The sequence below is a fragment of the Lissotriton helveticus genome, chromosome 9 (genome assembly GCF_964261635.1).
Source record: "Lissotriton helveticus chromosome 9, aLisHel1.1, whole genome shotgun sequence".
Lineage (NCBI taxonomy): Eukaryota > Metazoa > Chordata > Amphibia > Caudata > Salamandridae > Lissotriton > Lissotriton helveticus.
In genome coordinates this window covers 997332249-997353797 of record NC_136070.1, presented here as the reverse complement: position 1 = coordinate 997353797, position 21549 = coordinate 997332249, and the positions used below count along the sequence as shown (strand labels likewise).

Sequence of the window (21549 nt, the reverse complement as noted above, 5' to 3'; positions counted from 1 at the left end):
GTTAGGGGTTTTATCATTTTATGTCTTGCACAGACTAAGCTCCAGGAGAAAGAACCAATACTTTGCAAAAAAATAGACAGCCTCATTATTTCCACACAAAACATAGCGCCTCTAAAACCACCCTCTACACTGACTACATTCTGCATTCCTTTTGAGAAGTGACTGTTGGACTCAAAATTCAACAAAATGCTGTTATTGCCTCTAGCAACTGGACTTCCTGCTTCCATACTGCAAAGGAATTGCAATTTCAAATTTCCAAAACATCACTCTTCATCAACGTTGCAGTAGGATACCTTTGTAAGAGTTTGATTAGTCTGTCCAACCCTTGTGCGCAAGTAGCTTAGACACCTCATCGACGCCCACCATCACTCCTCTTCCCCCACCATCACTCCTCTTCCCCCATCACCACCTACAAATGTTCACAATGTCGCTATATGGAAACCTTCCTAAGGTAAGGCTTCCATGGCAAAAGGTTGAGACAAACCGCCACAGTCAGCAGCTACTCTCCTCTGTCCCTTGTTAATTTAACATATTATGTATGTTTAAGAATAGAAACACTAAACTGTTTCAGAAGACGTTTCTTCATGTTGGAGAGTGACAATAGCAATAGTAGGCCAACACACACCACGCCACAGCAAGGGTGAATAACAGGGACTTTGAAGTTGGAATTTGACGATGTGCCAACACAAATATGAATGTCTTACAAGGCCAGCCAGCTCGCCCAATTCTTACTTGGTAAATTGCTCTAGTCTAGACTACTTATTTCTAGATTTGTCCTTGTTCTTATGCCCCGAGTACTCTTGCGGCAAGCATTTTTCAGTTCTGGTATCAAAAAAGGAAAAAAAATATTATCATAGGAGACAGAGAACATATCAAAAGTGTTTTTTCTGGTACTACTGGATCGGTTCATGACTAGGCATGCGCTCTCTTAAGCTCAACATTATTAGGACGGTGAAGCCTTAGGAGAAAAGGGCACTTCAGATTGCCAGATGGCCGTAACTCACCCTCGAACCGTAAAAGTAGTTACGAAAGAGAGCAACTTACATTTTCATTTAACACCTTCATCAGAATTTAATCCATGTACAGTTAAAATTAATGAGGAATAATCTATATGCTTCTCATTAAAGATCACGACCACACCAAAGATTTTGGCTAAACGGGTGCATTTCCCTAGTGTTAAAACAAGGCTTTCGTCAGCTAACTGGCAAATTTCAAAACCGTGGTAATTCTAAAGTTTCATAGATTCAGAACTTGATAAAAACGGATCTAAATACATGAGCCAAAATACAATTTTCAATTGCAAACCATCTCTTCTTTCCTCATTGAATTTTGTCATTGTGAACTCATGAATTACTCCGCAGCAGAGGTTCTCTCTGTGATGCCATCTCGAGTACCAAAATACCAGACATTTGTAACTTGCAGAAGATTCCCTTAATGCATTCTGGGAGCCTGAAAATAAATAAACGGCTTTTGGAGTCAGAACACACTTATTGCCTTGGTTCAATAAATCTGTATACTTTTTTGGTGTTCTGTGGAAAATAATTTAATTAATAACATTATTCATAATCAGTAAATAAGTACAACATAACCCCTCTTGGGTCACTTTATCCAATTTCCCCCATTATATTAAAGATATGTGTGGAAGGTGGGATTGTAGTCATAACAGATGGGGAGAAAAAAGTAATTAGATTACAACTTTTTAAAATCAAATAGTGTTTCGAATCGCACACTGGATCTAACAAGACCCATCTTCTGTTGAACAAGTCCTTTTAAAGTTGCCGAAAGCATGTTTCATTTGGTTTTCAAATACAACATGACACCCTCTTGGAATGCTAGGTGCATTCCAGTTACCAGGGATACAATACCTTTTGCACACGCACACTTGCAGCTACCACAATACTGTTCAAGTGGTGATCAGACATACTGCATGTTAACGAGCAAAGAGCAGTTGTTCTAAAATCAGTAATTCAGACGAGTTTCAGAATTCATTTGAATTACAGATTCTAACCAACGGGATGCCTAGAACTGTTTTACATGTAACGTAAACAAAATACATAATAGGTTACATATATTATGGACAAAAAAAATAAAAATGTTAGGATTCTGTAAATACAAACCACTTACCCTTCAGTTGCATGGCTAATAAGAATGTTATCAGCATAGATTGAAGGAATAAGATTATGATTAATCATTATGCATCATGAGAGAATGCATCTATACCATCAGGTTGGGCCATGCCAAGCGATTTGCACTTTCTTCAACATTTGGCGGCTGTATAAACACGATTTTTGTTTTACTAAATAATAAAAATAAAAAAAAGAACAAACAAGTGTTCAACTGTCCTGGTCCAGACACGCCTTTTGCCATCCTTGGGAACAGTGTATCTTACCCACTGACAGAATGTTAATGGCCAAAAAAGCAAAAATACCAATCTCAAAAAACAGAAAATAATTGCTGCATATGGTCCCGTCAAAACCTCTCGTACAGATTCCACTATCTGAAATCAAACTTAAGTTACCAAGAGATTCCTAAGCCATACGACCTCGATCACCTCACTAACAGTATGTCACAGATCAGAGTATTTTACATAGCAGTTGCCAAGCAGTAATTCACAGCACATTGACACACCAACAAATTAGAGGAACTCATTCAGAAGTAACAACTATCTGACCCAGGACAGACTACAGAGCAGCCAATCTGATCAACTAAATCTCAGGACAGTCAACCAGCATGACCCACAGAGCAGGCACACGCATACTGAATAACACCCGGCAGCCAGTCAGAGAAAATCAAAGAGCATTGACAATCAAGCGCAGTAACGCCCAGCCACACAGTGGCAGACAAAACAGTCATCTGTTAAGAACAGAAGTACAAAAGTAGAAAACAGACATGAATGCAATACCTACATACAAAACAGTCACAGTCGCCCCCACAAGACAGACAGTGCAGAAACAACTATCACGGAAGGTTGTTCACAGTCACTGTAATAAACGCATAGAATGAAAGTACGATGAGAGGAAGTCTGTGCCTGAAGTCATAAAAAAAGAAAGAAAAATGAAGAAGGAATTCACGGGTGGTCAACAGCGTAGAATAAGAAGTTAATGGCGTGAATGAACAGTAACTTTTTCCCAAGAAAGGTCTGGAGTCGTGAGTGGTTGAGAACCACCATAGAATAGGTTTGTCGCATCTGCACACAAAAGAGAAAGGTAGGCAGAAAGGAGAGCACATCTCAGTGGCAACTGAATAAACTGGACTGCATTTTAAACTCAACTACGATAGAAGAATAACGCACCCCATGTGCATTTTTTGCCACGTGTTACACTCCCAATGGCAGATATGCAAGCGGGGGCAGTTGCATAAAAATTTGGCAGGGCAACAGACGAGTTTGCAGAAACAGTGCAGAAAGAGGGCCTTTTCCTTTCTTTATTGAAGTACAGAACAAGTGAGTGATTCATAGGTCTTCCAGCAACAGCTCCCCGACGTTGGGAAAGAGAATGAAAGTTCAGGGAGGGATCGGGAGGCACTGGGTAAGCTATAGCTGAGAAGGAGCATCATGAAAGGAGATCAAGCTGGACTCCTGGCTGCCCATAGCCTTCTCTGGTAGCAGCGGGCTGTTGGGTTTGCTGCTGGCGCCTTCATCCTCCTCCTCTTCCATGTTAGGCCATGAGGATTGGTCATCAACGCGTTGCAACCGCTCATTCAATGCCTTCAGGGCCAGCTGCCTAGAGAACAGAAAGACGAGGCACAGTTACAATCTATAGAAAGTTTTTAATGAAAAAAAATTGCAAATTCCTGGTCTACAGTAGCTAATAGACACTATCAACTAAATTTTCTAGTATTATGGTTGAACCCAAAATGTCCTTTTAGACAAGGTTTACTAAAGCCGACCATGTCATGCATCCAGATTCTTGGGATCGCGCAGGAAGTCCACACTCAATGGTTTACATCTTAAATTAGCAGAGTTAACCTCCAAAGAACATGTTTATACAAGGAAAACAGTTCTTACACAAATACAGCACTGGTTTATATAAGTAGCATGTGAAAAACATGAAGCACTTTGGCTAACATCTCAAGAAGAATATGGGCAAGACCATCAGTAATGACCAAAGAACAGAAAATGCCTTGTGTTTAATCCAGATTACAAATGATTTTCAACATATAGAGAATTAAACTAGTAATGAGAGGAGTTGCTGAACAGAAATCTGCAATAAGCAGGAGGTGGAAGCTGTACATGTTTTCGAACAGCTGAGGTTTGACCCAGAAGCTATATACACCCTAGCCGATGTTCGCCAAGAAATTAATATTTTGAGACAACTTCACTTCATGTCTCCATGCACACAGAGCTTATAAACCACTTTTAACCCGTTGGCTGCTTCCGCGATTTCGCGGCAGTGCAGCTGTTTTAAAAAACGGGCAGGGCCGCGTCGGCCATTGGCCGACGGCAGCAACAGCGAGGTAGCGCTGCCGTCGGCCAATGGCCGACGGCAGCATGGAAGGGGTTAAAGTAAATCACGTAAACAAAATTCTGCAGGGTCTAGTTAAAAATAGAAGGTTTCGCCCTGGGCTTGCCTCGTTCAGGAAACGAGGCTCAAGACATAGAATTCGCCATTAGGTTTCACTCAGGTCAAACTGCAAATACATGTCACGGAGGCTAAAAAGCAAGCTCCTTAGGTTTTTACAGGTTTATGCAGCCGATGGTGCAACTAAGGCCACACGCATCTTTAGACCATGAATCTACAAATCAACTGTTTTAGGTTTTCAGGTCACAGGAGGAGCTTACTGCACTCGTTCGATGCGACGCCAGCCAATCCACTGTATGTATTGCTTTCTATTCACTTTATGCAAACTTGCACCTAAAGCAATCACTTACAGAGCCTCATGGTGCAAATATGATCTTTGCCAAGAAAAACCCTCAGGCACTTTTGATAGCTCGGCAATCCTCCCAAGCCATACTAGTCACAAGACTGTCTTTAAAGAACTGGTACAACAAGCCTGACAAAACATAGGAAATAAGCAAGCAGCCAAATTAGGGCTTAACTATGTGGTTTGGCCAGGTATGGCTTAATGAGTCAGATTATGTGCAGCGAGGTGCCTGGCATGCAAATACAAGGTGGCGCCAGGATATCTCTTCTCGAAAGGCATGAGTGGTCAGGACTAAACTTTGCACAGATGAACTTTGTTCGGGTTGAGGAGTTCTAAAGCTAGGGATTGGGAGGGCTCTGAAACGTAACTATTTACATACCAAAATTGTTCAGCTTACAGCATTGTCGGGTTGAGGAAGGTTTGTGCAGAACCAGATGCCACACTGTGTAGCTTTGGGCAGACAATTGTTATCGACCTGTGAATCTTAAACGAGGGCACCGCATGCACATTTGGCTGGCTTAGGTACTTAACATATCCTATTACAGAGACAGAAAACATACCCCTTAGTTAATGAGGGGAGATCTCCAGCCATATTTCATTGCGTGTAGTAGCCTGTCTGCTCATTAATTTTAGTTTTAACAATCGGGAGGTTATATCCAAGTTTTAGAAACCTCACTGACCACAACTGTTCAGTCATGTTCCTATGAGCCACAACGTCTTTAGACACCAGGACATGAACATGTAACAAATAAGGAATACATGTAATTCAAAGCCTTTTGCAGGGAACACGTGCTTTTTAAGTTCTATCCTGCGTAGATTAAGGCCACTGCAGCATTTTTTTACTAACTGTATTTCATGCTGGCCTGTCCCTTTTCAAGATAAATTAGGAGGATACGTTTAGAACACAACTTTGCTGTTTAACGGTCCCAGAAAAGAAAGTTGTGGAGCTTTGCTGTTTACATATGCTTTTGGAATTATTTGTTCTAAGATAGACATCCTTTCTAGGGCTGTCACTTTTTAGGCCTGGTGTTTTTATTTTGTGGCTATTAGATCTTACTCCTCTACTTCACTGCTCAGTCGTTCATACATGTCTTATTAGCATTAACGTCTGAAATGTTTCCATTACTGGCACATTCTTTCAACTATATTTTCATTTGATTTGAGTAATGTAGGTACAAGAAAGTTAGATGTATTAAGAACAAAAAGTGCCCACCCCGTCAATTTCCATTCAGAAGTATTGCATTTAAATACATTTTATGTCAACCTGAAAAACAGCCAGGGACCAAGCATTCGTGAAACTCCATATAACAGTTTGCCTGTCTCACTTATTCGGTCATTAGGTGTCGCCTAGACAGCACATGTGCCGTCTCTGCGAGACATTTTCTATAGCTTACCATTTGTTAGTGTCAGAGTTGCTCACATTTTCTTCATCCTGTTTGTCTTGGCATGTCTGCATCATGTCGTCTTTTTGTGATTGGCCCTCCCCTGGAACATTGACTAAGTACTTGTGTCCTTACAATGCTCCAGTTTTTGGAGCTAATTTGTTGTTTTGTTTGGGGGGGGGTTAGGGGGGACTTGTGCGTTTCGTCTGTCTCCCATATCCCCATCCATGTAACTTCTATTCCCTCCCACCAGCTTCCCTTACATGTTGCTTCTTCCCCTCCCACACCCCTGCCAAACAATGTAAACATATCAGCTCATATATGACAGCAAATAGGTACTTTGCCTAGGCATACTGTAAAGGGTGATTGAGTCTGCGTGCCTTCAAAACAAAGACAGCTGCTGCATTATAGAAAAATATTATTTCTACTGCGTTCTACTTTGCCCAAAACACAGTGTTCACCGATGCAGTGCCTCTGTACTGGGGTGGCGAAGTGAGCTAAAGAACATTGATGGATTCAACCCAGATCTGTGACTGGGGGTGAGTGTATGAGATGTTTCAGCGCTCCGTCCCTCATCTCCTCGTGTTTGCCTCTGTAAAATATTGACAAAACCCACAAGAGTGGCTTGTCTTCAGATCAAGGACCCCGTAGAACTTGAACAGAGGCTCTGACCTAGGCCTTTGACTGCATTTCTCTAGGTTAGTTTATTCTACGCTACACCACTCCTTTCTATGCCAAGCTACTGATTTGTTTTTGCCAGGCACAACTATGGAATTGCCAGCAACACTTCACTTTGATCTTCAATATTCTGTCCCTTGGAGAGCAATTAGCTCTAAAGGTCACCAACAGAACATCAGATGTGGGAACTAACGTTTCCAAGGCTTGCTTTCTTCGATCTAAAGAATGAATAGCAATCACACATTGAAAAGTTTTTACTTACTCGCACTAGAGTGTTACTCCACCCTAAAACTAGCAAGTACTGGCTTTATTACAAATGTGCACCAGGGAACAATGCAGACTGACTTATGGGCACATACAAAATGTATCTAGGCAAGAATACACAAAATGTATCTAGGCAAGAATACACAAAAGTAAACTCACAGATAACATAAACAGGTACAAAACCACAAATACATTGACAGCTTAGACATGGATATACAGATAAAATACAAATAAGTGTACCGAATATCAGGACGAAGCACAGGGAAAAAGAATACTATGCCAGTCTAGAGTACTCACACGAACGCAGACAAGAAGTGCTATTGTCAAACTTGAAAGGCCAATCCAGTCCTTTCTTGGCCCATTTTGAAAAGGAAATTTATAAAGCATTCAATTGTGAAAAGCAACAACAGCAATATCCGAAACTTTACAGCTTCATGGTATTACATTTCACTATTAACTATCACTGACCTGTATCGTCTACACTCCCAATGATAATCCAGAACAGACTCGTCGTTCCTGCCCTAAAATGTACTAAGTATTCTCAGTGACTGTTCGAGAAACTCTCACATTCATCCACTGGGCCCAGTACACATATAAAGTAAAACACCTCCATGAGCCCAAGCACAGCATAACGTGGCAGTGCCTTAATCTCCACGCACATGGGGGAAGTGACTGAATTTGGACTACCAACCGCCCCGACCTTTTCCTATGTTTCTATGTTTCACAACAAGGGCGGAGCTGCTTGGAGAGATTTCAAATCTTTTGACAATAAATCTGCTGCCTCTGTGGGTGACTGAAAGTCCCCTGGCCAATTCGTCAGTTACTCTAGACAGTTTTGGAAGAGGGCATTCTTTCAAAATCATTATCTCTAAAAGAAAATAAATGCTTAGTTTAGACAATGCTCCCTTTAATGAGGATCAGATCCTCCAACAGATTACTCATCATCCTCGCAACTCCCTTTGCTCTTTCTTTTTTGTCCTTTCAAGACTATTGAAAAATGGCCAACGCGCATGACGTATCATTCTTTTGCAATCAATCTCTTCTTCCATGGCCTAAGCCAACTCTTCTTCGCCCAACCACTTAATTATTTTGCATACTGGGGCTAGCACATCAGGTTGCTAGCCTAGTGAAGATGCTCCAAGTGCACAGCACGGTACATGGTACTATTTCAAATCGACACAGTTGACTCTGCCTTTCATTAGTCTGGAGTAGATATTTTGTTTAGTAACCTTGTCTGCTGCAAATAGAATGCTTGCTTTGAAATCAGCTGTATCCGGAATGTAACAATGTATAAAAAGAGCTATTTTTGACAAAAGTGAATTTTAATTTACCTGAGAAACTGCATAGCTCTATTTTATGTACACCAAAACTAAACAATTATTCTACTCAACACAAATCACTATTGAATGCATTTCTGACAGAAATCGCTCAATCTCTGCATACTTCATTCTAGAGGTGAACTCACATATTCAAGCATGTTAAACGAGTAGCAGATAGTACGTACCTTTGTGCATATACACATCAACAAACAGGATGACACATAAGCTGATGTATGTACAATTGAGGAAGAGGGATAGGAATTACACACAGGCTGACACACAAAAGCAGAAACTCAACCATGTACAAAGGTAATTCAGGTAGCAAAAAGTGCCATAAAATAGGACATAATCGCTTGGGTTGTAAAAGTGTGCCCCAGGAGTGTGTTATCTTGCAGGTTCCGACTGCTGTTTCCAATTACCTTCCTCTCTTGCCTTTGGCCCTGGGCTAGAGAAGGAAGGGGAGATTGTTACTGTCGCCTCAATCCTGTCTTGGACTCTCATCTGTACACCTAAGAAATTGCTTAGCAGCTCTGTGCACTTAATGCTCTTGCATAACTGGGTTGTAGCTGTTACCTGCAGCCTTGCACAGCAGCTTTTGCTTTCACCAGGAGAAACAAAGTATCGATGAGAGTTTAATTGAGAAACATAAATTAAGTAAGAAGCCAAGTACATGGCAAGTCACTGGTTCCCAAACTTTTTCGACCTGCGGCTCCCTTGACCTATTGCCTGCTGGCCGGGGTTTCCCACTATGTTACTTTTTTTTTGTGTGTGGGGGATGTAAGTCCGCCCTCGCGAGTACTTCCCTTTTTCTCCCTGAAAATAATATGGATGAAGCTGATGAAGGTATTATAATCATATACAAGTGTTTCATATCACTAAGGTGGAGTCTCTAATAAAATATTCCTAGTTACACTTCTTTGCCCATGCCTTTATTAGAGAACTTTCTCAAACTTTTTCTTTATCCAACTTAAAGTACTAGATAGCACCCCTAAACATTTAGGCCCCATTACCAAAGTGTTTCTGCGCTTGAATATTTGCATGCACTTCCATTTCTACCCATGTCATACGTGCCAATACTCCTGTCTCAGGAATTTTTTTAACAAAATACAGCTTTATTTTAGTTGTCTCTATAAAACTGCCACCAATTCAAAGCAAGCCAAATAATTTTTTTTTAAACGTCCCTCTTTCTTGCTTTCAAATTTTGGCATTATGCCATATATGGTGTATTTCTTTCCTGTGCTCATGGGGAGAGCAGGTCTGTCTGAAAATGTGTGTGTACTGGAAGAAATGTGAACTGGAAGTACCTATGGTTCAAGAACACGTCAATACGCAATAACACCAAGGGTCTGATTACGACTTCAGCGGTGGAGCTTGGTCAGCCCAGCCGGCGCACCACCAAAGCTGTGGTCAGACCGCATGCCAGATTATGAGTTTCTCCTATCTAGTAGGCTGGTTTCTGGCATTAAGCAACCTATATAGAGTGGTGAAACCACTCAAACCTTTGCGCACTGTTGCTACCTGGTCAATAGATCCGACCAGATTCTTCCTTCATTATTTACACAAACTTTCTATGTTCATAAACTTTATACAAGAAATTAACATGTAAATCTCAACACAACCATATCAGTATTAACTTTTTAATTTTCAAAAGTCATCAAAAGTAATAATTTGTATCAATTCACTGTAATATTCACAATCAATGGCAATTCACAAATGAGCTACATAATCTTGCTTGGTAGTAAACAGTTGTAGTATCCCTTGTAATAGCCCGATGCATTTCGAGTCCCTTGGGACTCTTCCTCAGGGGCCTGTAAATGAGAACCATTTTTAAACATGAATAAACTCTAGACATTCAAGATTCAAAGATTTTAGGCATTGTAATGCAAAGACAACAACATGCATTTAAAATTTCAACAATGTTGTCAGGCAACATGATAGAACGGATACTGAAGTGTACCTTAAACACAGTTAAGCCGCCACCGCACCACTGTGAAAACCTAAACCAACCTAAAAATAACTCGTACTCACATCAATCGTGAACACAGTTCGCCCTGCCTGTAAACAAAGAATTTAATGAGTGGCCTGTTCTGACCAAAGGATATGAAACTATCAACCTACTCAATAGAAATCTTACCTCAAGTCTTTTGTTCTGTGCACTACCGCGTTTCAGCTTTTATAACACTACCGGATTCTTTCTGTAAATAAACATACAAAACCGTTCTCAAACCTCTCTCCTCCAAAGTTATCCCTCTGCAATACAGGCGCACATTGCCAAGGCTGCCTACCTCATTTGTCGTACTCGTACCGCCATAAAACTCCGCTCCTCTCCAAAAAACAGTCTGTACCGCCAATATTCCCGCTGCGTTTTTAAATAGCCAAACCTCCTAACTAACGTGACGCTAAACAGCGAAGACGGTCTAACACACCTAGCTCTGACTTCCTGTTTAACAACAGAGATGATGGACTTACCACAATCGACCACCATGTTTGGAACATTCTACTTACCAAGCTCCTACCCAACGTAACACTAAAAAGCGAAAACGGCCTACCACACCTTATTCTGTCTCCTGTTTAACGACAGAGTTGAAGGACTAACCGCAAACTAACGGGCCGCCATTTTAAAACGGTTAAAGAAGTAACACATCCTATTGCAACCCTGTACAAAGTGCTGGATTAAAATAAACGAAGATATGTGAAAAAACGAAAAAGGAAAAAAACGTGAAAGAAAAAAACATGAACGAACAATATATCTCAGCCAGGCTGGACCAAATATAACAAAATCACATCAGTATTTAGTACCGTTCATTTACACAAATGGTCACAGATGAAAAGAGATGCCTATCAAAACACTCACTAGCATCTCAGCCGAAGTACAATCACATATTCATTTACAGAAAACAAGTGTAATCAATTTTTTCATTAAGCCCTTTAGGTTCTTGTGTTCCTAGGAACCTAATCCAAAATATTTCTCTCTGAAGGAGTGATCTGGTGAGATCACCTCCTTCATAGTTTTCCGTTCTCTCCAGAACTGAAAACTTTAGTTGGGAAATGTTATGCCGGTTTTCTAACCAATGTCTGGCTAGATTACTCTTAACATTGGCATTCCTGATTGTGCTTTTATGTTCGGAAATTCTGGTTTTTATTTTCCTTTCTGTTTTTCCAATATATACTTTGCCGCACGGGCATTTGATATAGTAGATCACGTTTTTGGAATTACAGTCACTGTCATGATGCAGCTCTATAGTTTTTCCAGTTTGAGGATGATTTAAGGTGGTGCCAATAATTGCATTATGACAATGCACACAATTTGAGCATCGTTTCATCCCTTTGTAGACCTGTCTTCTCTTGATTGATGGAGTTTTCAACAATTCCTTCAAATTTTTAGATCTCTTATAAGCAAACATTGGTTTGTGTGCAAAAATACCACCAAAATCTGGTTCATGCTGTAAAAGTTCCCAGTGCCTTGTAATAATATTCTTGATTTTCACTGAACTTGTTGAATATTTAGATACAAAAACTTGTCTCTCCAAGGTTTTTTTTGGTTTTTGCTCTAAGAGATTATCTCTATTGAATACTTCAATCTTCTCTTTGGCTTTATTGAGTACAACCTCAGGGTAACCTCTCTGAACATATTTCTGTTCTTGTAAGGTCAGATGTTTTCCCAACGTATCTGGTTCTGAGCAAATGCGTTTAATTCTCATATATTGCGACAGTGGCAAATTCACTTTTAGATTCTGTGGATGAAAACTCTGGAATAAGAGAGAATTATTGACATCTGTTTCTTTGCGAAATACTTCAGTCTGTAGCCTTCCTTCTTTAACTGATACTAGCACATCTAAAAATGCAATTTCATGATCACTAATACTGTGTGTGAACTTGATCTGATCCACATGAGTGTTAAGAGTCAGTATTTTCTGTTCCAATTTCTCTCTACTTCCAGACCAAAGTACGAAGATATCATCGATGAATCGTTGATACACTAGACTGTTTTCTCGCCATTCTTCATCAGAATAGATAAAATCAGCTTCAAATTTTGCCATATACGTGTTCGCGTATGCGGGAGCCCCCGCAAAACCCATACTTGTCCCATTTTGTTGTAAGTAGAACTTGGAGTCCCACTGAAAATAACTGTGGTATAGGCAGAAATGCAACAGTTCTAGTACGAATGTCTTCTCTGCTCTGATATTCTCTAATTCCAACAAAGCCCATTCTACGGCTTCAAGTCCTGCGTCGTGTGGTATAGAAGTATAAAGTGATTTAACATCAATCGTGCATAACACTAAATCATGAGAGATGGAAATATTCTTCAGTTTCTGTAAAAAATGGTTGGTATCTTTGATGTAAGATGGCCAGTTTTGAACAAATTGCTGCAAAAAAGTATCAATATATTGCCCCAACGGTTCAAAAAGTGTTCCACAACCTGTCACAATGGGTCTCATTGGCGGATTCAGTTTATCCTTGTGGATTTTGGGCAACATATAAAGGCGGGGCCGCCTTGGATATTGTACCGTCAAGAATTGTTTCGTGGCGTTTGAAATATGCCCTAGCTCAAATGCTCTTTCCAAAATGAGTTGCAAAGTATCTTCCAGCTCCTTAGTGGGATCTTCTTCCAGTTCCAAGTATGTGAGCTCATCGGACACATGCTCATTGACCTTATTTACATAGAAATCCTTATCCATAACGATTATAGCTCCTCCCTTGTCTGCTTTTTGGATATGGATGCTCTCATTAGTTTGAAGTTTTTTCAATGTATTCCTTTCAAATTCCGTCAAATTCTTGGTTTTGGATCTTTTGAAACGTAACTTCTCCAAATCATTTCGTACTGATTTCTCAAATGCATCCAAGATTTTATGGGACACTGGCGATTGATATTTAGATTTAGCTTTAAACTCCATCAGTTCCGCTGGTTCTTTATCCTCTTGTGTCGGGATCACATTCGTGAAAAAATGTCTGAGCCTTAAAATCCTCATAAATTTAAACAAAGCTATTTCAACCTCCATAATGTTCGTATCATAGGTAGGAACAAAACCTAGCCCTCGATTTAATACGTTGAGTTCATCTCTAGTTAAATCCGTCTTGGAAATGTTCATCACCAGATTTACCTCTTGCTCCTTGTTTGCGCACCTTCTTTTACCTCTCCTTGTTTTGGTTTGGATTTTCCTGGGGGTTGAGTTAAATCCCCGACCTGGGGAAAAGAAGACGGCTTAGATGTGGCTGCAGTTTCAACAGGTTCTGTTTGTTGAGTATAACCTGATGCTTCTCCCATTTGTGCAGTCGCTGATGGTCTCGAAGCACTTAAATCCGTGTCTGAAACTAAACTCTCCTCTGACGTTGTTATAATCTTTTTCCTTGGTTGATATACTTTTCTCTGCGCATACACTTCAGCCCAGGTGTAAACCTCATTCAACTTGTAATCAAGTGTATCTCGCTTAAACTTCCTTAGTTTCCCCTCCTGGATTTCTCTAGTATATTTATCCAACGTGATTTTTGTGTCGTTTAATACTTTTTCCCAATCATCCTTATCCATTCTTCGCTCCAAATTATCTTTGATCTCCACAATTTCACGAGATAACTCAGCTATAACTCTGGCTAGCTCCTCGATTAGTAGTAGTATCAGGTCTAAAGAACACTTGTTCAAAATTTGGTACCATTTATCCATAAAGTCTTTATTTTGATGGAATCTGTAGAGCATCGGTTTTATGGACATCCTTAATCCACGACGAATCCTCTTCTCTCTATGGTACTGTACCAGGGTCGATGCATGGAGTTTCTGACTGACTTCTCTTTTTGCCAGAAATTGTAATTGTTTCAGTTGTTGAACTATGGTGTTGCCTTGCGCATCCGTTGCCTTTACTTCTTGGATCAATGAATAAATATCGGTAGCTTGTTCAGCTGTATATGCTAAAGTTTTTGCTCTCACGTCTGTGAGACTGGAAATCTGATCAAAAGACATTTTACAAATAAGGTGGGTGCTCTCTCCGTAGGACAAAGTGACAATGTGCGCCTGTATTGCAGAGGGATAACTTTGGAGGAGAGAGGTTTGAGAACGGTTTTGTATGTTTATTTACAGAAAGAATCCGGTAGTGTTATAAAAGCTGAAACGCGGTAGTGCACAGAACAAAAGACTTGAGGTAAGATTTCTATTGAGTAGGTTGATAGTTTCATATCCTTTGGTCAGAACAGGCCACTCATTAAATTCTTTGTTTACAGGCAGGGCGAACTGTGTTCACGATTGATGTGAGTACGAGTTATTTTTAGGTTGGTTTAGGTTTTCACAGTGGTGCGGTGGCGGCTTAACTGTGTTTAAGGTACACTTCAGTATCCGTTCTATCATGTTGCCTGACAACATTGTTGAAATTTTAAATGCATGTTGTTGTCTTTGCATTACAATGCCTAAAATCTTTGAATCTTGAATGTCTAGAGTTTATTCATGTTTAAAAATGGTTCTCATTTACAGGCCCCTGAGGAAGAGTCCCAAGGGACTCGAAATGCATCGGGCTATTACAAGGGATACTACAACTGTTTACTACCAAGCAAGATTATGTAGCTCATTTGTGAATTGCCATTGATTGTGAATATTACAGTGAATTGATACAAATTATTACTTTTGATGACTTTTGAAAATTAAAAAGTTAATACTGATATGGTTGTGTTGAGATTTACATGTTAATTTCTTGTATAAAGTTTATGAACATAGAAAGTTTGTGTAAATAATGAAGGAAGAATCTGGTCGGATCTATTGACCAGGTAGCAACAGTGCGCAAAGGTTTGAGTGGTTTCACCACTCTATATAGGTTGCTTAGTTTAGAGGCACGGTGTTTGGACAAACGTGCCACTTTTGCAGCACGCATGGTTAAAAAACCTTTAAAAATAGAATTAAAAAATCAGAAAACATTCTCCTAAACATTTTGAATAAAAAGAAGGTGTGCCTCTCATTTTGTAAAATTGGTTTCTGGCATTCCCACAGCGCTGCCTCAAAATATGGGCACGGCAATGGGAACGCCAAAAACAGTTCTTGCATGACATGGATTGAGAAGTCCATGCCGTGCAGTACCACTTTGTTCGCCATAAATTGGCAGGGTATGCTCAGACGTGAGTCCCTTGCTCACTTTGCCACTGGATTCAAGCAAGCCGGGCTGAAGACGGCTGAAATGCCAGAAACCGGTCCTCGGAAGCTTGTTTCCGGTCCAGGGAAGGCATGGCTTGGCAGTTCCGGCTGGACTGTTCCCATGAGGCACAGGGTCAGACTGATTTGCATATGGCCATGTCTGAACTGGGGTGGCAGAGTGGGCTAAAGAACGGTGATGGATTAAACCCAGATCTGTTGACTGGGTGTGAGTGTTTGATTGGTTCAGATGCTCCGTCCATCACCACCCCCTTTCTTACCACGCAGGAACTGGGGTGCATGCACACGGGGGCATATTTGATGCCCCCTGCATACATCCCCATGCAGAGGAGGCACAGGGGACCTTGCAGGGCCCCCTTTGCTTCCTATCTGCCACAGTGTTCATGGAGTAGGAACCTCCATGACACCGCCGGCGGTGAAGAAACTGGTAATATGCTTGGCGGGACAGCGGTGGTCCCGCCAAGCATATTGCGTCCTCCTGACGGCTGCAACACAGCCAGGGAAATCCGCAGCCTCCATCACAAGTCTGGTGGTTCATGGACCACCGCACTCTTAATCGGCCCCTTAGTTTTGCTTGAGAGACAGGACACTTTACTTTCCCGATAACTTGAAATGGTGTAACATGCATTCGGAAAAAAACTAAACTATGAACGAGTCTAACAAAATAAATCAGGCATCTTCCACTTACTTTGACATGCCATCAATTAAACACTACGTTTCCAGCTTTAGGCATGTCACTTACAAATCACCTACATCATGTGTTTAAGTCGAAATAGTTTAACTGAAGCCAACAAACCATTCAACATTAAATGCATTAAAGTGCTTGGTGTGCAGCTCCCCTGGCTAGTTTTGACGGCGCACCAGGGAACCGGGGCACACAGATTGGGAACCACTGCAGCTGACCACCAGCTATATCAATAAAATAAAAAGAAGGGGTGGGAGCGGTCCACCCTGCCATCAGCCATTCCCTACGCCAAATGATCCCAAAAGACTTCTGCCTTTGCTTGGGAGGCAGACGAAGGGAAGGGAAAATGAGCTTACCCCATGTGTCAACCTCCTGCACCTCAAGGGGTATAGAAAGCTCACTGGACACCAGGGATAAGAGAACATTATAAACAACAAAAAAAGTGTGGACGCAGGTGATCCTCTTAGCCACACAAATGGGGTACCATTTTAATTGGGGCAAGAATGATAATGCTAAGTGATGAGAATTTGAGGATCCACTCACAGAAATGGGAGGAAAATAGGCAATTTCAGCTTAAGTTTGAAGGGCATTTGATGTAAGAAAATAAAGGGATCCACGCACGTCACAGCACCCTAGACTCACCTGGATGTCCAGTTTTCAGAAATGTCTGGTTTTTGTAGATTTCTTGTTGGAGGGCAAGCAGGGCCCAAATACAGCAGCCACCCACATGGCTAAAATGTTGCTCAAATTTCGCAGACGGATAGCTTAGCACAGCAAACCTGATAATGCCACATATGAACAGACACACAAAAAAAAAAAAACTCCTCCTTGCACACTTTTTCCCCCATTTTTCAAGAAAATTGAAGGCTTACGTGCCCCAAACATAAAAAAATAAATAAAAGGGCTCTGCTAAGGGGCTAAAAGGTTTTTCAAATTTTTATGCAGTTCCTTTATATACTAATTTTTGGCAAAATGCCTTAATTTGTGGATACAAAAAAAACATTAACTAATAAGGAAATTGACTGTGCAGCTGTTTCCTTGGCCAGAATACTAACAAAGTGTGCTCCTCCTTGTGCAGTCAGCTAGTTTTTCACTTCAATCCATGTACAAATTGGCTATTCGTCAGCTTTCTTCCTTCCATTCTCTGAAAGCGCTTCAGTTAGCTACTATATCACTCTAGTAGTTTTCAATATGCGTAATACACAGATTCATTTTTTTGCAAGACACCTGCCCGTGCTTTGTACACTTTCTTCTTTAATTAAAGCTTACTGTCACAAATCATTTTGGGGATGCAAAAATTGTATTTGGGGCTTTGATAAATCTCTCAAGTGTGAAAGACAGAAGAGGATGAAAAATGGCACAAGCCTACTTCTATTAGAGTGGTATTTCCTTTAAGAAGCGAGCTAGGCCTATTGACAAGTTGCCACACACAAAAAAACCCTCATAATGTTCCAGAAAACTGACAAATAAACTTCAACATATAACATCTCCTCGGTTATTCCAGTGTCAAACTTATCCAAGCTGTGCTGCTTAAGATTGCTTTTGCCTTACAAAATTCAAGGACATGCTCTGTTATCATTAGAACAAACATTGAGCTCAATTACCAAGGGAAACATAGCCACGGCTGAGGAGCATTACACAAGAAAGAGAAGGAAGAGATGTTATTCAGGATGTGGTTGGAGTACGTATCAAAGTGAGATAAATTAGAAAGACCGGGGATACGAGTGAGAAAGACTTTGGGCATTACTGAGAGGCCCTAGTGGTAAAAGGGAAGAAACGGATTGCACAGAAACATGCAAGGGACAAAGAGACTACATAGAGAAGTTTTAGAGCTCTCAGAAGTGAGCATGGAAAAAATATTAAATAAAATACAAACTAAAACCTCACACTAGGAAAGTGTTTATAAAGCTGTTTTTGGTGTGTCAATGGAATAAATAGGTACTAGGGTATACGTAGCAGTACTTGGGTGTAGGTTATTGGTATAGTCTGTGGCAGTTGTACTAGTGTACAGACAAGTATAGGTGCTATGGTGTAGGTAGGGGCAGAAGTAATAAACTTGTGGTATATGTAAAGTGTATATGTAGGAGTAAAGGCAATAAAGTACAGGTGGTGTGGAAACACTAGACGATAGGTAAAAGGAGAGGTACTACGGTATGGTAGGAGCAGAGCAGCGAGATTATAGGCACTACAGGTAGAGTTGCTAGGATATCAGCAGTTGTAAATATACTAGGATATTGGCAGGGTAGTTAGGTAAAGGGACTAGGATGTAGGTAGTGGTAGAGTATGGGAAGAAGTACAGATGGATGGAGGGAGCTATGCATATATATCAGGGAATATGCAGGGTAGAGGTACTAGGGTAAAGGTAAAAGGACTATGGGATAGGTAGTGTGAATCGAATATCGGGATAAGGGGCAATAATAGGGAGTAGGTAGAAAGAATACAGGTAGAAGAGAAGGCATAAGAGTATAGCATAGGTAGAAAACTAGGGTAGGGGGATACAGGTAGGAGCAAAGGCATATCAAAAGCACCAAAACTTAAATGGATTTTTTTGGAGCAAATGCACTAAAATCCATATTATGTCCGTTTTTTATGGCTGAACTTGTAATATGTACTATGTATCATACCCTTTAAATTAGGAACCTTGGGTATGGTTTTTTTAACAGGTGCGCTAAATACCACACCACCCTCTGGGGCACTTGTAAATCGAGCCTTACATGACTGGGAGATATAGCTAGCCCTCCCAAACTATCTGTTGAACATTAATGACCAATAATTGACAAGCTGAGGTTGTTCGATCTACATGCGCAAACTATTACCAACACCTAATAACTGTACACTGCTGTACTGGAAATATTGACCAATACAAGTATTTTCAAAATAAACTGTTACTACATTACACTGCATCATTACCGTGCAAAGAAGCATTATAATTTTAATGCAAAACAATTTTCTAAAGCTTCACTGAGACAAACAGAACATTAGTAGCATCGGTGTGAACTTCATTCACCAAAACAGCAGGCACAGCATATAAAACAGGTCAAACTTATCACACACTAAATAAGTAAAGGACAGCATTGTAAGCATCAGTATTAGCGTCACCCACACAAAATAAGAACATTGAGCATTTGCTTCAGTACATGGGTGAACAGGCGAGTTCCCTCAAAACATGGTTGAAGGGAGTTACTTTGTACAGTTTTATAGTAAAAGAGGGTCCCAGAACGGGAAGACAGATGAAACAAGTCAAAGAAAATCTGTAGATGTTTAGGTACAATGTTATTTAATCACATAGTACTCAACCACAACATTGGTATATATCACATGAGAAATATCTATTGGTATTCATTAGTGCCCAGACGGAAAAAGGGGGGGGGGGAGGGAGGGTTGATGTGGTAGGAAGTGCTGTAGGATAGGGAACTTAGTGCAGGTCAAAAATGCATTATTTACAAATTAAAGAATTACATGGCTTCACACGGGAGCCAAACATAAGTATCATACATGATCATATAGTTTCTCAAAACACAACCAGACTTCCGCCGTAAGCTGTATTATTCTTGCTTGGGATGGAAGCTGGTAGGGGGACAGTTGTCTACGTTTCGACCCAAATAAGTGAAGGGTGATTATTCCCTTACAGACGGGTCTTCTTCAGGACAAGAAAGGAGGGGTGGGCAGAGTTCTGCTTTCGACCATGGACTTCAAATTGCTAGGAGAGACAATCAGGAAAGAGTTATCGAGGTGCGTGATACACAAAGTGAATTATGCAGGGACACACCTCGGGATGGGCCTCGGGATCAATCAACCGGTACGTTGCCGCCGTTAGCGGACAATGATGCTGAATTGATCAGGAATTGGCCGTCGGTTCCGGCACACCAGCCGAAATGCGAATGTACAGTAGCATGGAGACGCAGGGAGTTCATTAGCGAGTTGGTGGAAAGGGTTGAGTAAAGAAGGTGTAGGAACTGAGGTACCGGAGATCAAGAGCCAGCTACACGCCGTTGTAGAGGCAGGGGGCACATGGATGGGATGGAAGAAGGTCAGAAGCGCAAATGGACAAGTCACATTTATTGTATGGTCGCAAAGGAAGGTTGCAGGGAAGCACGGACGGTGAAAGGGTAATTGGTGTCGCACATGAGCAACAGTGGAGGTCATGACCACGTATACAAAAGGAGGTACAGAGACATGGGAGACACAGGCGGGTGGAAGGCAGGGGAAAATATACGAGATGGGAGGCAGTGAATTTGTGGGTAAGTCAAGAGAAAACATGGAGGGAAACACAGGGGGTAAAAAAAACGGGGTCAAAAAGGTGCACAGAGACAAAAAACGTGGCCATAGAAATTGGGGGTACAGAAGCAACAAGAGAGAGTGGCACAGCTGTTTGGTGCAGAGAGTTGTTTAGGCATGGGGAAGCACAGGCAGAGGCACTGGTAATTGTGTTACAGGAGGGTAAAAGGAATGGACTGCGAAGAGTAAAACGGAAGGGAAATGACTGGAAGGGTCAGTGCAATGGACAGCAATAAATCTTCAGGGCAACCATGAGCGAATAGCAGAAAAACAAGCATTTGCAATGCAACAAGTCTCTTATTTACAAGTGTTTGAGCTATTGGCATTGTAAATGACAATTGCTTAAACTCTCGCAAATGCGAGACCTACTGCATTGCAAATACTTTGTTTGTAAAAGCGCTTATGCTGTGCTTTCACATCAATAGAGGCCACGTCCCTTTCTTTAGACGAGCCGCATCTGAAGAAAGGTCTGCGGCCACAATTAAAGTAAAAGCGCTGTATCGGGCGATTTTACAAAATAAAAAGCATTTGTTTGTCAAGTTGACAAACAAATGTTTTTTTTGTAAAAGTGCCCCATGACGAGGTTTCACTTTAATAGCTACTGCTGCTTCTTCAGACGCGGCTCATCTAAAAGAAAGGGACGTGGCCTCTATTAATGTGAAAGTGTGGCATGGGGCGCTTCACAACAAAAGAAACAACAGTGAATAAAAAAAAGGGGGAAAAAAACATGCTGCTGCGTTCGGCACCGCAAATAAAACAAAGAAGTGGCCGCCACTGTGGCGTGCCTTGGTACTAAAAAAAAAAAAAAAAAAAAAATATTATAATAATAAAGTGTTAGAAGAGAGCGGGTCTTGCCTGGAACAGCAGGCAGGTGAAAACCATTTAAAGAAATAGGGCTCGGAGCCTACCGAGTAACAGCACAGGTAACAGGGTGTGTCGCCATGGGAGGTTACA

The 21549-nt window shown here is 41.0% G+C and overlaps 1 protein-coding gene across 2 annotated transcripts in view; it reads right to left on the bottom strand.

Annotated features, from left to right (window-relative positions):
• Nucleotides 1-1517: 1517 nt before the first annotated feature.
• LOC144782129 (transmembrane protein 115-like) overlaps nt 1518-21549 on the bottom strand; it is a 35728-nt gene continuing 15696 nt past the window's right edge. For both annotated transcript variants that reach the window (XM_078661306.1, XM_078661305.1), the window contains exon 3: nt 1518-3722. In XM_078661306.1, the coding sequence (XP_078517432.1) occupies nt 3533-3722 (190 nt within the window). In that variant the 3' untranslated portion in view covers nt 1518-3532. The remainder of the gene's footprint in view (nt 3723-21549) is intronic.